Here is a 15,850-nt window from a genome sequence, read left to right on the forward strand (position 1 = left end):
AAATTTACTATTATATAAAGTATCTAAGTAAGTATAATAAGCTAGAATAATAGATTTAAATAATTTATTAAATACTTTAATAAGAAAGAATTTATAATATACTGAATATATATATAGTATAGTATTACTAGTAGATATAGTAGTTATAGAACTAAAGACATAATTATACTTAAAAAGAGTTTTAGATATCTTAATCCTAATAGAAATATAGATTTTTAAATATAATAGTATAATAGTATACTTTTAAGATACTATATAGATCTTAATAGAGTCTATAGATTTATATTAAATTATAAGTATAAAGCTTTAATATAAGTATATTATATATATACTATACTTAAAATTAGGAATAATTTCTTCTTAAATAGTAATATTATTTTTGATAAATAGATTAGTATATATAGAGTACTACTTGAGCTTGGACTATAATATAGATAAACAGAGATTATTTTAATTTAGAATCTAAATAAAGAAATTTACTTCAAAAATCATATATTTAACTATATAGTAGTTAGAACTCAGATCTTTAATACTTAGTATCTTATATAATAATTAAATATTAATAGTAATTAGTTTAGTAAAATCCTTACTAATAATAGTAGCTGAATAGCTAGAATTAATATATATATTATATAGTATATTAGTATAGTTAATTCTATACTAGTAGTTATAGAATATAAGTTATATAATAATACTAGATATTTAGAACTATATATTTTCTTTAATAAGAATTAAGTAGACTTACTAATATCAGAAGATACTAGTGATAATATAACTAGAGTAATTAAATACTAGATATTTCTATAGAAGAGATATCTTCATAATTAGTATATTTCTATAGAAGAGATATCTTCATAATTAGTTATTTAATATAAAACTAGTTCTATAATTATAATAGTTGTATAATAATTAGAGCTTATATCTAGAATATATTCTTAAGACTAACTAGTTATATATCTTTATTAGTATCTGTTTTAGAGCTAGAAGATAAATTAGAATCATCTTAAATAATATATACTTAACTACTATATAGAGAATAATTAAAATATGAATAATTATAGGATAGATTATAAGAAGAAGTATACTTAGTCTAATAGGATTTATAAGATATAAATACTAGATCCTACTGGCAGTAACTATATCTAATTATTAGAAGCAATGTTGATACTATATATATAGTGGAATAGTCTATTATCTTAATAGTTTTATAACTAATAATTATTACTATTCTAGAATAGATAATTCTAGGATTAATATTAAGTTATCTTAATTTTATTCTTATTAGAATAAAGTTTCTTAGTAGATTGTTACTAAGAATATAATTAATACTAGAGTAGTAGTAACTAATTTAAGATTTACTACTAGTCTCAAGAATACTATAGTCTACAATACTAGTTAGTAGTATTTATAGTATATAATATACTAGAAGATCTATTAGACGCGCAGAATGTGTTCATCTATCTATATTTATTATAGGGAATTTAGAAATAGGAATTCCAGCTGTATTACAGCTGACTATCTCTGTCTTTTTAAGTATAGTAATTAAGCTATTTCTTATTATCTTGATAGTTTTTCTTCTTATTATTATATTTATTATTTTAATATCTATTATAATTTTTTCTATAGTTCTTATATTTAGTAACTTTATCTTACTACTAAAATATTTAATACTCTAGATACTATAGAAAGATTAATAATATAGTATATTCTTTAGACTTAGATATATTAATCTATAGATTAGAATCAAGATACTTCTATATTATATATAGCTGATTATATATATTATTGATATAGACAGACTGTATATATAGTAGAATCTCCTGGATAAAAGTACTAATTAATTAGTTAATATAAATATCTTTATATAAATATATAATACTATTAAGATAGTAAATAGTATTATATATATTAGAATAGAATTAATATAGTAATTTATAGAACTAATTATTTTTAAGACTAAGAATATATATAAGATACTTCCTGTGATTAGTAACTTTAGACTAATACTACTATAATATAATATTAATAATATATATCTAAATATTTATCTTAACTATAACTTTATCTTTATAATTAATAATATCATAAAGATAGTTGATAAATAGATATATATTCTAGTAATATATCTTTTAACTATTTAGATCTTTATAATAATCTATTATTAGATTATTAGAGAAATAGTTGAACTAGAATTAGTTAATCTTATTAGTCTTCTATTAATCTAAATACTTAAAAAATTTAGATATAGAATCTCAGCTATTATACTTATTATTATACTTAGAGTTAAGAAGATCTCTATGTTAACTATAATAATATCTACTATTATTACTATAGTTACTAGTATAGCTATTTTAATATTAATTATCTAGAGAAGATAAAGAAGGATTATTATTATTATTTTTATTACTTAAACTAGGATTTCTAGAATCATTACTAAATTAATATTCATAATATCTTTTAGAATATCTATCATTATTAAGATCCTAATATACTAAATATCTTTTACTATTAACATCTTACTATACTAAGTATCTCCTATCTTTAGTATCTTAATATATTACTTTATCAGCCTCTAGATATCTTATATCTTGAGATGTTAGTAGATCTAGAAGATAATAATTAGTAGTATTATTATAAAGACTAATACATTCTTTAATATATCTAGAGACTTAATATCTTTAAAATATATATTAATATTTCTATTAGTAGTATAAATTTCAGCTTATAGTATAATAATCAAAGTTTAAAGATCTATCTATAAGAATCTTTAATAAGATATATAGAAGTTAGTAATAATAATAGGATTTATGAAATTATCTAATACTTAAATAGCTGAACTACTAGACAGTCCTTTATTAGAAATTATTTACTCTATATTTATTATTCTAAATATACTGAATATACTAGTATTATAAATCTGTATATATAGATAGTATACTATTATTAAAGATATAATAGATAATATATATATATAGAATTAAATAAGTTAAATTAGCTAAATACTTTAGAAGTAATAGAATATTCTAGATTAGTAACTAATACTATACTTATAACTAATAAGAAATATATATATTTTAGAGAATTTAATACTTTAGTTCTATATCTAATATTTAACTTATACTTATCTTACTATATATAATAGTTAGATAGATCTAAGATATAATATATAAGATATAGAAACTTAAAGATAGTCTTATTTAGAGATAAGTAGTCTATAGACCAGTCTAATAGCTACTAGAAGTCATAATTTTAAAGTAGATTAAATATTATAGCTATATATATTTAGCTTATTAGAGAGTATTATAATTAAGCTAATATATAAACTTATATTAAGTATAAAGGTAAAAGTTCTATAGCTAATAGTCTAACTCCATAAGATACTCTTACTTACTTAAAAGTAGCTTTAATATTAATAGTTTAGTAGTTTGCTCTATACTTACCTGATATATTTTTAGAGACTTAAGAGAATTATTTATAGATAGAGAGAATAGTTAAAATAATTGATAAGATAATACTACTTTCTCTTACAAAGTCTTGATAATATATAGATTAAACAACTAAACAGCTCTTATATATTATATATAGAGAGTTTAGAAGTAATAAAAAATTAAGATTTCATAAGATATAGAAATAATAAAAGGATAAAATTTAGAGTATCTCTATAATAGATAAAAGTTCCATCTTATAACGTGATCCACATGCGAGCTGGCCGCCCAAGCGAGTGGGCCGGCCTTGTATTGCATATAAACAGTCTATTTTCCAACTGTTTAAAAACTTAGCAATTTATGCTCTAATATCCCAAGTACTTGTAATTTAGCTTAGAACTTTGACTCTAAACTATCTATTAAAAATTTAGAGCTCTATAATATCTTTATTTACCAAGGTAAAATAAAATACAATGTATAATTAGATATTAAAGGTAATCTATTTATAATATTATATATAAATATCTAAAAGATCTTTAATTAGGATAGATTATTCTTTTAGTATTTCCCTATGTATTCTCTTAGTTTAAAAAGTATTTATTCATATACCTGTTAAGATATACAAGGTTAAAAGAAGGCTATTTTATATGCAATACATGGCCGGCCCACTCGCTTGGGCGGCCAGCTCGCATGTGGATTACGTTAGTCAAGATAATAAGATAGAAAGTTAAATTAGAATAAAATTAGATAGAACTATCTAGATCCGATTCTTTATTCTTAATAAGAAAGAAGATATTACAGTAGTTGTAGAGACAAAAGATACTATAATAATACTAGAGTTAAGTAGAAGATATTCAATATTAAATATAGAAAAATAAGTAACTGGCTTCTTGACTAAGATCTAAGAATATCACGTCTTAATATACTTTTGTATATTATAAAGTAGAAAGATATATAGATTATAATATTAGAAGAAAAGACATGATTCTTAGATATACTATAGAATAAAGCAGTCAAGAGCACGTGTAGAATATCCAACAAACTATAATTAATTACTATATGCGAGAAGTGATGATAAGGAAGTTGTTCATTCTACAGAGGGCCTGGGAGCCCGGAAGGTTAAGTATCCCATGCCATCGATCCAGGCAATGGGAAGGCACGGAGGCCTCTATACACCAAGCCGCAGAGGCGGCGGCCACATTTAATATTATATCTTACTATAATATTATATATTAACTAATCTATATCTATAGTTTTTTTAAACTATTTAGAATATATATCTAGTATCTTTTAAAGTATCTTATTTAACTAAATATTTATTTAAAAAAATTATATTATTCTAAGTTGATTTTTTAATCTATTATCTAAAAAGTTTATACTATATTTTAGTATCTTTTCTTTATAAAGATATTCTTTTTTTAGTCTTTTATTTCTATACTTTATAGAGATAAAGAATATATCTAACTATAGACTTAGAGATCTTAATATATATCTATATATATTATAAGAATTAAGTCTTTCTAACTTATTTTTAATAATCAATAAACTATTAAAAAGATATAATAGTATATAGAATAGCTAAGCTTTTAAGAACTTCTACTATAAGATAAAGATTTAACTTAATAGTAATTTTAAAAGTATTTATATATATAATAAAGTATTAAAAATAATATACTAAATCTTTAAGCTAGTTTAACTAGTAATTATTTTATCCCTAGTTCAACAAGAGTTATAGAGTATATTTTAGATAAAAGTTTATAAGAATAATTATAATTTATACTAATTTTAGTACCAAAAGACCTTATATTACTAGTTTAGTGGATAAGTAAAGTTGTTAATATTTCTGATGCATCGGGCACGGAAGCGGAGTGTCCCGAGACTTTTGATTACTTATTGTATATACTTTCTAACTACTTTAAGAATCATAAATAATCTAATATACTACTAGATTAGCTTGATCTTAATATCTTTGACAGCTGGGTTAGTATATCCCTGATATAGGTATAGATATATATAATTACTAGATATAAATAATATAGATTAGTACTTTCTATTATATGTCTTTTTTATTCTAATAGCTATAAACTTAAGAACTTCTTTAGTCACTGAGTGAAGTCAGGGTAGCCAGGCTTGTAATAATATAAGTAGATATGTTGAAAGATATTGTAGACAACTAATCATATGGTGTTAGAGAATACTGTATTATTATAAGGCAGGATATGCTACTCTATATTATGGTTCAGAATGATTCATATTATTATGATGATGATGATGATGATCATCATCATGATGTTGGGATGGAAGACAGAGGTCGACGGATCCGTTGCAAAGATGCCCGAAGGCGGAGACTAACGGCAGATTTCCGGCAAGGCCGAAACCACCACATGGGGAGACCTGGGACCGTGACACTATCCTAATGGTTACCTGGATTGTTCTTCACTAGGCCCATTTTGGCGCTTGTTGGGCCAGATCCACAATTATGGTTCTCTACATCTCCCACTAATTTCACCTGTAGACTACTCCGGAGTACTGTCACTCACCTGCTCTTATTTGTCATTGTTCAGATAATCGCAGTGCATGCTTTTCTCAGCGTTTCAACCGTGCTACTCTTTTTAACCATTATTACATTCATAGAATAATCAAATAAAATCCTCAACCATCTCCTTCAACCCCGTGCCCTACATAGTCCTACCACCATTCTGCACAGAGCGAGACATATACATCTCACCATAATCCGCAGGACGTGATAAGCCTCGTCCTGAAGATATCCCTGGGTTGCATTTTCCAATTCTGGATGGTGCATATCTAATACAACAATGATTTTGAATCGCAGAGACGCAGTTTCTTCTACTGACTGCAAAGATGACATCGCTTTGTCCCCAGTGTCCAAAGTACAAACCTCCAACGCTCTCCAGGTATGGCCGCTGGCATTATCCAGAGAACTGGTGAACTCACACCAGAGTATTTATCAAGGACAACTTCCATGCGCACACGCACGCACACGCGCCCACTTTAACTGATAATGTCAGGAGTAGGGTCTCCGAGCCCGTTGCCGCAGCTTTCGTGGCTGGAGGCGTGGCCGGGGCGGTGTCTAGGACTATTGTGTCGCCACTTGAACGTTTGAAAATTTTGCTGCAAATACAAAATGTTGGACGGAATGAATATAAACTCTCTATCTGGAAAGCGCTTGTGAAAATAGGCAAAGAGGAAGGCTGGAAAGGCTACTTGCGCGGAAACGGCACCAATTGCATTCGCATTGTGCCCTACTCTGCGGTCCAGTTTGGAAGCTACAATTTTTACAAGAAAGTCAGTGAGTTTGGATTTTCTTGCTCAAGGATCAGCATTCAACTCCTAGAACCCCTTTAGCTTTTTGACAAACCGTGTTGATGAGACAACGTGAGGCTGACTCGACTGGACTACTATCAAACATGCAGTTCGCAGAGCCGTCCCCCAATACAGAATTGTCCCCGATTAAGCGTCTCATCTGCGGAGGTGCTGCAGGGGTCACATCCGTGACCGTGACGTATCCCTTGGATATCGTCAGAACTCGACTCTCCATACAGTCGGCGTCGTTTGCCGCACTAGGCCAGCGAGGGTCAGGGGAATCCCTACCGGGCATGCTGACAACCATTATCATGATATATAAGAACGAAGGTGGTATAGTAGCATTATATCGGGGTATAATTCCTACCGTGGCTGGTGTCGCCCCATACGTAAGGATGCAACATCATACAGATTCAAATTGAAGCCATCAAACTAACAAATGCAGGTTGGCCTTAATTTCATGACTTACGAATCAGTCCGCACGTATCTCACGCCAGAAGGTGAAGCAACACCCAGTCCCTTTCGTAAATTACTAGCCGGCGCTATTTCCGGGGCAGTGGCTCAGACATGCACATATCCATTGTAAGGACCCACATGATTTTGATTTTCATACACATGCTTTCATGTACTCACCGGTGTTTATCTAGTGATGTCCTTCGACGGCGATTCCAAATAAACACAATGTCTGGTATGGGATATAGGTACACATCTGTTGTAGACGCTGTGAAAGTGATCATGGCAAAGGAGGGTATACGCGGTTTATTCAAGGGAATTGTGCCAAATTTACTCAAGGTGGCCCCGAGCATGGCCAGCAGCTGGCTCAGCTTTGAGCTGACAAGGGACTTTCTTGTCAGTTTAGGTGAGACATAAAAACAGTCCACATCGTTTTACAGTCCTGCTGTAGACATTGAAGTGTCGACAAGCCAGTATCATGATCATTAAGGGAACGATATACTCCGGCCGATTTTGAGGGTCATATATTCCGGTTGTATTCTCTAAGTACCAGGCTACGCGCATGTTATTTGTATAGTTCCTAGTGCTCAGAAGAAAGGACGTCAAGAGGATCGAAGGTGATGTGAATGACTTGGAACAACTCCAAGGTCAAAGAATAATTTAGTACTATACGGAGACATGAAATGTAAGCTAAACCGGGGATCTTAGAACAAGCTAGTACGGAGTACTACGGAAAATATCTAATTACAAAATCGATGTGAAGTGGGGGGGCCCCGTATTGACTGGTAAGGTAAGAAGAGTGTTCCGGTCCTTCTGCTTCGGTCGTAAGGCGGCACGGCAGCAACCTGCACCTGATGTGGAATAGACTAGGGCATAACCCGCACACACCGTACATCTGAAAATCGTAGACTAGAAATCTGAGCAGTTTCACTTAACCTACGGGTGCGATAGCCAGCTAACCTACAGGTGTCCGATTAACATCAGCAGCCATGGGTATGTCTTAAGAACTGCAGATTGTCCATGCTATCCACCGTGCGGAAATCATGTTTTGATATGATTACGACGAGCATTGCTATTGCGAGTCTTTCGCAATGAACAAATCACTGATCGTATACAATAGGTATCGACTTGGATCGCCACCATGTGCGCAGCACCCACCGCAAGGCGCCAAAGAGCGAGAATGTTTACTTGCAGGTTTTGGTGAAGCTCTATCGGTTCCTCGCCCGTATGCCACCGGTTCTACCTTGAGTCTCAGAAATTGCGAAACGAATGAAGACTGATGATTTTACTTTGAATCAGGTCGCACGGAATCGAACTTCAACAAGGTCGTGCTCCGACGCCTCTTCATGTCTCGGATCAACCGCCCCCCTGTTTCGATCTCGCGCATTGTCTCCAACATCACCGAGTCCCACAAGGGAAAGACAATCGTCGTGATCGGAACTGTCACCGACGACAACCGCGTCCTGACTGTTCCCAAGCTGTCGATTGCCGCTCTCCGCTTCACCGCAACCGCTCGGGCCAGAATCGAGAAGGCTGGTGGTGAAACGCTTACTCTCGATCAGCTCGCTCTGCGTGCCCCTACTGGAGCCAACACTCTGCTCCTTCGCGGACCTAAGAATGCCAGAGAGGCTGTGAAGCACTTCGGCTTTGGTCCCCATAGCCACAAGGCATGTTACATCGATTCGCTCTGTTGGACTGGGCTAATACTAGGCAGAAACCATATGTGCGCAGCAAGGGCCGTAAATTCGAGCGGGCTCGTGGTCGGAGAAGGTCTCGCGGTTTCAAGGTTTAAGGCAGCGGTCGCACACGTACTTTCTTCGTTCAATAGATAATCCTCTATTCAGCGGGACCATCTAGCGCAGCCTTGGCCGCGGTGATATTTGAAGTATGGCTGTCGCTCGATATTCACTTCCTGCAGCAGGCAGTCTGCTATCACGAATCTTCAGGTAGAGATGATTGGTCAAATGAAAATAAAAAAGGATCTAAATTGTTCAATTGTAATACAACTATCTCTTCTTCATAGTGGCAGGGCTTTGTGCTTATACCTTTTACCACACCCAGTTTCGGAGTAATCCCCGGCCTTCTGACCTTGACCCCGGATCTTATACTTGTAGATGGTGAGTCCATCCAAGCCAACGGGTCCTCGTGAGTGAATCTTGTTCGTGCTGATGCCGACCTCTGTGCCAAAACCATAACGCATTCCATCTGCAAACCTCGTCGAAGCGTTCCAGAAAACTCCTGCGCTGTCAACGCTATTCATGAAATGTTCAGCAGCACTTGCTGACTTCGTGATGATGATGTCAGTGTGTTTTGACGAGTGGTTGTTGATATGAACAATTGCTGCGTCAAGGCTTTTCTCGCTTTGATTGTCACTGGGTATTGTCTTTACAGCCAAAACAAGGTCTAAGAACTCAGTCTTGTAGTCGCATGCGACGGCTTCGGAGATCAAGGATCGCTGCGCATCGACAACCCTGCTGGCCAATGCCTCCTTTGAAGGTGGATCACAACGAAGTGCGACCCCCTTGGCGAAAAGCGCCTCGGCAACGGCTGGGAAGACAGTCTGAAGTACATCTTCATGGACAAGTAATGTTTCTAGAGAGTTGCACGCTGCTGGATAATTGGTCTTCGAGTCCACAATGACCTGAACAGCCATATCAAGGTCGGCATCGGCGTGTATATAGGCTGAACATAGTCCATCAGCGTGTCCCAAAACAGGGATTTTTGTGTTATCCTGGACAAATCGAACGAGTTCTTTGGAACCCCGAGGAATTACTAAGTCAATGTGACTGTCCTGGGCAAGCAGAGAAGAGACAGCCTCCCGAGTCTCAACCAACTGAATTGAACCTTTTGGGACCCGAGTGCTCGCGATAGCCTTCGAAATCACCTTGGAAATCGTGATGAAAGACTCAGTCGATTCTTTGCCACCTTATTGTTGTCAGTTTCCCAAGTGTAGACGCGGGATGAAAAGACCAACCTTTCAAGATAGCAGCATTGCCAGATTTGATTGAAAGGGCTGCAATGTTTGCGATAACCTCGGGGCGAGCCTCAAAAATGATCAGCAGTACACCGATGGGGCAGCTGACTTTTTCGAGCGTGAGATCATCATCCAACAATGTCCTCATGGTCACAATTCCAACTTTCCAACATTAGTATTCTATCATAACCACAAAAACGTGAACTATCGGATGCTGAAAGAGAATCACCTGGGTCATCTAAATCTTTGACACTTAAAATACCCTGCAGCATGTCCTCAAACTTCCCTGGCCGTGACAAGTCCAGTCTTTTGAGAACACTTCCATTGAGTACACCGGCTTCGACTGCTCGCTCAGCGGCTGCAACATCTCTTGAGTTGGCTTCCAGTATTTCGACTCGACTATTTGCAATAGCTTCATGGAGCGCTGACAGAGCATCATTTCTCGCTGCTCCGGGTAGAGTGGCAAGAAGGCGAGAAGCCATAGACGCCGTCTTGGCAATCTCCGCGGCAGACGAGTCGGTGAGTGACATTTTCACCAGAATATGAAGATTTGCGCTCGATAGATTAGAAACACGAAAGTCGTCTGCCGGGTAGGCTGGTTGAAACGTAATAATCCGAGGCGTAACAGAAACCAGTTAGCCTGGTGAGTCATTATTAACACTAGGCATGGAAGGGATCCCAGTCATGCTGCTAACCAAAAAAGCGCTGTGGACACCTGGGAAGCTAGGTTGGTGGGGTCATTACCCCATACATTACTAGTAGGTGTAAACCGAATCAGTCGAGAAAGCATTGCGCATCTCAAAACACATTCGATGACATCTAGAACGAAATCTACTTACCTTATCTGTAAGTGCATACCAAATGACACTTCTACAAGTCCCTGGTCTCTCCCCTTGCGCATCGTAGTATTACTTGGTTGCTGCTGGGCTAACGCAGTTCCTAACACAGCACCGTTTGTAGCTAGTTCGCACTGCTACTCTACCTAGCCCGTGCTGCTCTGGTGCCTTTTCCATTGTTATAATTACCAGCCAGGTCTCATAGTACCCCTTACCTTGGGCTATCATCGAACTCCAGAGCTTGACGATAATCGGACGTTGAAGACGTGTCTGTCCAGTTTGGAAGCTTGCATAGCACGTGGACCGATAGCAATGGCAGAGAGCATCCAACAAATTCTTACCCTGTCATCCGAGCTGCACAATTCGAGGTCTCTATCAAAGAATGATGAAGACCGCCACATATATGAATTGGTTGCTGTTCTGAGGCGATCAAGTCACAGCATTCTCGGTGAGATCAGCTTGACTGTAAGCCCTGTTTTGCATTTTCTTGCATTTGCTGGGATTTTAAGCCTCTCTCAAGTCCTGTACTAACCCGGTACGTGCCTGAGCGCAGAATCTGAGTGCGAGTGAGCACACTCTGCCCTTCTTATTCGCCTTGTTGTATCAGGTCGACCTGGTACGAAATAGAACAGGAAGTAGTTTGCCGAACGACATCGAACCCGGTGGCTGGCTCTGGCTGCGAGCTGTACAGTTCCTGGGTAGTTTCAATGGATCTCAGGTATCTCATGTTGGCCGTGAATGGTGTCAACTTGTTCAGGTCTTTCTATTTGTAGCTGAAAATACCTCGAAGGTGAGAATCTCTGTTTTCACAGTTTCATTTGTCTATGTATGACACTCAACATTTGCCAGCCATTTCTTGCAGTCCGTGTGTTAAGCAAGGCAATCCTTCGGATGAACCGAACCCAGAATACCTTTGACCCGCTACACCCAGGCTTTCTCCGACTATGCCTTCTGTCGAAGGCTTATAGATACGCAATCCCCATACTTGATAGGCAGATATCCATATTGCCCTCCAGCTCCGAGTCTCGTGATCGCAGTGATTACATGCCAGGATCTGACGATCATGCTGCTGACCGCAAGTCAGAGGCCACCAGCACTCATGGACAACTGACGCACAAGGATGTTGCGCAATACTATCTCTATGGTGCAATGATATATATGGCACTTAAAGAGTGGGACAAGGCCGAGCACTGGCTGATCATTGTCATCTCGCTTCCTGTCGCTAACTCGGTGAGCAAGATTATGGTTGAAGCATTCAAAAAATGGGTGGTTGTGAGCTTACTCAAGCACGGCAAGGTAAGATCACAATGGCGATTGCATGAACATATCCCTGATTAGAACATGCCTGTTGACTGCGTCAGATCGCTACTCCTCCAAGAATCATATCTTCGCATGTAATGAAGATATACCAGACTGTAGCAAAGCCTTATTTATCTCTCGCAGATGCATTCGAAAAGTGTGACGAGCAGAGACTACACAACGAGGTAAAATTGGGGAGGCCTGTTTGGCGTGCTGTGGGTCTATACACAATCATACCAGCACTCTTGAATTGTGCTAACACATAACAGGATCTGAATCTGGGTCTTGTTGACCAACTTTTCGAGGCTTATAATTTATCCCTTGTACTCAAACTTGGCAGAGCATTCTCGGCTTTGACAACGGCGAATGTTGCAGAGAAGGCCTCGTCATCTCTGAATTCGGCAATCAGGGTTGAGAGCTATGTTGCATCTCTGGCAATGTCAGGAGTATTGGAGGCGAGATTACTACATCTGAGAGTCGGTCAGAATTCTACCATGTTGCGTTTCCCTGCGTCGATGAGATCTTGTGCGGCTAGGCGGAATGGGTTGCGGGTTGAGCTGATGGACAGAGGCCAGGCACTTGAAGTGTTATCTCGTGGTATACGGGAATGTAACACCGACTTGGGCATGGGCCATGAGAGTATAGATCTCGTTATGAAGCGCCAAGGGTGGTCTGCGATAATGAAAAATGGCATGACCAAAGTTAATGCGGATGATGTTGTTCTGGGGGTGGAAGAAGATATTATGGGTGATGTGAGCTAGACCATAATAACAGTAGTGATAACACAGTCCTAAGCCCACCTATACTTGATCCAGTCTGAAGTGATGAAGAGCGATTCAACTATCTCAGGAAATGTGGTAGAAGCTCACAGCTGCAATGAGATATGAACTTGATTGTCTATACTCCGTAAGGACAGGAATGGTAAAAATAGTACACTGTATGATGCATGAATACTGTTTGTTTGCAAAGCAGTAGTCTTGCAACTCTTTATAAGAGCCTGATCATGGGTGACAGATAATGATTGGCTACACCAGAAGGCAGTTTCTAGGTTCTGATTACCTACTCTGAGTGTTAGTAATGTGAGTTCTATATTTAGATGTTTAATAGCTACTACAGAGGTGCGTACTAAAAGGCTTCACAGTGTAGTGGATATGCTGGATGCAGAGATGTTATGATGTTATGATAATATGAACTTGTTGATTCTTCCCTCTTACTTCTGAGTATTCTCTATTAAGTATAGATATAGGTGTATAATATATAGATGTGCAGTTGATATACTGGGCTCGAGGCCTTGTCTAGAGGCCAAGGTATCAAGATATCATGACCATATAAAGTTGTTTATTCATCTGTCTCCTCCTAAGCTAGATTCTTAAGTACAGAGGATATTCCAAAAAGAACTTAGATAGAAGAAAGCAGAGGTTATAGTAAGATAGAAGAAAGAAGAAATGTAACATGATATTCATAAGTAGTCTTTTTATCTTGATGTGATAGGATCTACTTGTCAGGGTAGGAAGCCTGTCGACTAGGTAAGGAATCAACCACTAAACACCATGGATTCGTCTAGTAATAATAAAGATAGTCTATATCTATAGAATAGACTGATTCTTAAGGGATTAGTAGTCTTTTATAGAGAAATTAGTGTCTTATAGATATTGGGAAGATATAGATTTACTATTAATAATCTTATAACTTCTATAATTACTATAGTATAATATTCTAATAATTCTACTTCTAATAATTAAATTATTCTATTATAAATAGTATACTTCTTTATAAGAGTAAGCTACCTAACTTAAATATTAGGAATAATCTTATATATTCTAACTAAAAATAGTAGAGATCTAGTAATCAAAGATAAAGAACTTATAGAATAGATAATATTTATAGAGTTATATATCTTTTTTATATAGATTTACTATTATTTAGTTATAATTATATAGATAGATCTATTCAAAAAAAGTATAAATAAAAAAATCTCTTATATTATTCTTCTCTCTTTTTTTTATTCTGTTTACTTTTTATATTATTTATTTATTAGTTAATACTTTAAGTATTTTATTATATTTATTTTATATTCTATCTATTAGTATATTATATTTCTTATATTAGACTTTTAATATATTAGATAGAATAGTTAATATATATTACTACTACTATATATCTACAACTATTAAATTATACTTTATATATAAGATAGTATTTAAGTCTTGAAAATTATAGTATATATACTATCTCTAGATCTTATTAAAGTATTTTAAATCTAAAGATATAGATAAATAAGAGATTTTTATAATTAATTATATTTTAAATAAAGAAGAATCTATTCTCTAATAGTATTATAACTACTAGAATAGCTGTAAAGTAGTAGAGATTTATAAATTCTCTTAGATATATTTTAACTAATATACTTAGATATCTACTAATATACTTAAGAATATAGCTAAATTTATAGAACTTCTAGACTAGTATTATAGTTATTTTTTCTAAAAAGCTAAAGAAAAGAAGAGTAAAGTTTCTATTAATTTTGATAGAGAAGTTCTTTATATAGTAAATAAGTATATAATATATCTAGATAAGATCTTTATATAAATAGTAGCTATATACTATTAATATTCCAACTTATTAGTAATATAGAAATCTATATATAAAGATAGATTATTTAATAATTAATATACTAATATTTTACTAGTAGTATATAGTCAACTATAAGATTATTAGAGTAGATATTAAAAAACTTTATGTTATATCTAAAAATCTTAGCTTTATTTTTTAGATCTTAATTGAATATTCATTTTAGACAAGTACTTTAGTTATAGTTAAACTTTAATTTAAAGATAAGTAGTTAAATAATATTCTTAACTAAATATTCAAAGATTTTCTAGTAACTTTAGATAATTTATAGAGATAGTTTAGATTCTATTTATAATTAAACTAATATTACATTATGGTAAGATACAATTATTAATATATATAAATATAATCTATTATTAGATATAATAGTATTTAAAATATATTTATTAGTATATTAGTAAAATATTCTATACTTTAATTAATTATTAGTATATAAGTCTACTTTTTATTAGCTAATAAGTAGTATTTCATTAATTTTTCTTCAACTATTATAGTCTCTAGTATATCTTCTAATGAATTTTAATACTTTTTTACATATTTACTATATTCTTAGTAAAAATCTACTAAATATACTTACTTAGCTAATATTTCTACTTAATTACACAGTAATCTTTATTATTATAGTATTAGTAGTCTTCAACTTCTTTAACTTTCTATTTATTCTTATTATTTAGCTCTAGTATTAAAAGTAATTCTTTATGATTTTTTTAGTATTCTGCAGCTTTAGTAGAAGAATATAGAATATATTGTAAATTTATCTATATTTTTTAGATTAACATAAGTAATATACTTAGATTCTGATATATTTAAGAATCTGAAAGAATTCTATAAACTTTAGAACTAGTTTTCTTAATCTTTTAGATTATAGATTTTTTATTTATATCTTAACTAGATTTCTTTTATTAAAG

The 15,850-nt window shown here is 33.9% G+C and overlaps 4 protein-coding genes across 4 annotated transcripts; 3 read left to right on the forward strand and 1 right to left on the reverse strand.

The window, feature by feature from the left end:
- Positions 1–5,756: 5,756 nt before the first annotated feature.
- Positions 5,757–7,866, forward strand: BP01DRAFT_419308 (putative mitochondrial carrier protein; the record flags this gene model as incomplete). Its single annotated transcript, XM_025579397.1, has 5 exons — positions 5,757–5,766; positions 6,388–6,731; positions 6,860–7,138; positions 7,195–7,331; positions 7,397–7,866. The coding sequence occupies 5 exons, from the start codon at positions 5,757–5,759 to the stop codon at positions 7,617–7,619; spliced, it is 993 nt and encodes a 330-aa protein (XP_025426622.1). The 3' UTR covers positions 7,620–7,866.
- Positions 7,867–8,162: 296 nt separating this feature from the next.
- On the forward strand, positions 8,163–9,355 carry BP01DRAFT_361085 (60S ribosomal protein eL18). Its single transcript, XM_025576058.1, has 5 exons — positions 8,163–8,195; positions 8,323–8,427; positions 8,502–8,869; positions 8,917–9,199; positions 9,264–9,355. The coding sequence occupies exons 1-4, from the start codon at positions 8,192–8,194 to the stop codon at positions 8,992–8,994; spliced, it is 555 nt and encodes a 184-aa protein (XP_025426623.1). The 5' UTR covers positions 8,163–8,191; the 3' UTR covers positions 8,995–9,199; positions 9,264–9,355.
- BP01DRAFT_361087 (glutamate-5-semialdehyde dehydrogenase) lies at positions 9,185–10,790 on the reverse strand. Its single transcript, XM_025576059.1, has 3 exons — positions 10,406–10,790; positions 10,177–10,338; positions 9,185–10,127 (listed from the first exon to the last, which is right to left on the reverse strand). The coding sequence occupies exons 1-3, from the start codon at positions 10,704–10,706 to the stop codon at positions 9,220–9,222; spliced, it is 1,371 nt and encodes a 456-aa protein (XP_025426624.1). The 5' UTR covers positions 10,707–10,790; the 3' UTR covers positions 9,185–9,219.
- Positions 10,791–11,324: 534 nt separating this feature from the next.
- On the forward strand, positions 11,325–13,072 carry BP01DRAFT_307802 (putative COP9 subunit 3; the record flags this gene model as incomplete). The annotated part of the gene is made up of 5 exons (XM_025572312.1): positions 11,325–11,477; positions 11,566–11,802; positions 11,862–12,308; positions 12,374–12,526; positions 12,581–13,072. The coding sequence occupies 5 exons, from the start codon at positions 11,325–11,327 to the stop codon at positions 13,070–13,072; spliced, it is 1,482 nt and encodes a 493-aa protein (XP_025426625.1).
- Positions 13,073–15,850: the final 2,778 nt, after the last annotated feature.

The sequence above is a fragment of the Aspergillus saccharolyticus genome (genome assembly GCF_003184585.1).
Source record: "Aspergillus saccharolyticus JOP 1030-1 unplaced genomic scaffold BP01scaffold_63, whole genome shotgun sequence".
Lineage (NCBI taxonomy): Eukaryota > Fungi > Ascomycota > Eurotiomycetes > Eurotiales > Aspergillaceae > Aspergillus > Aspergillus saccharolyticus.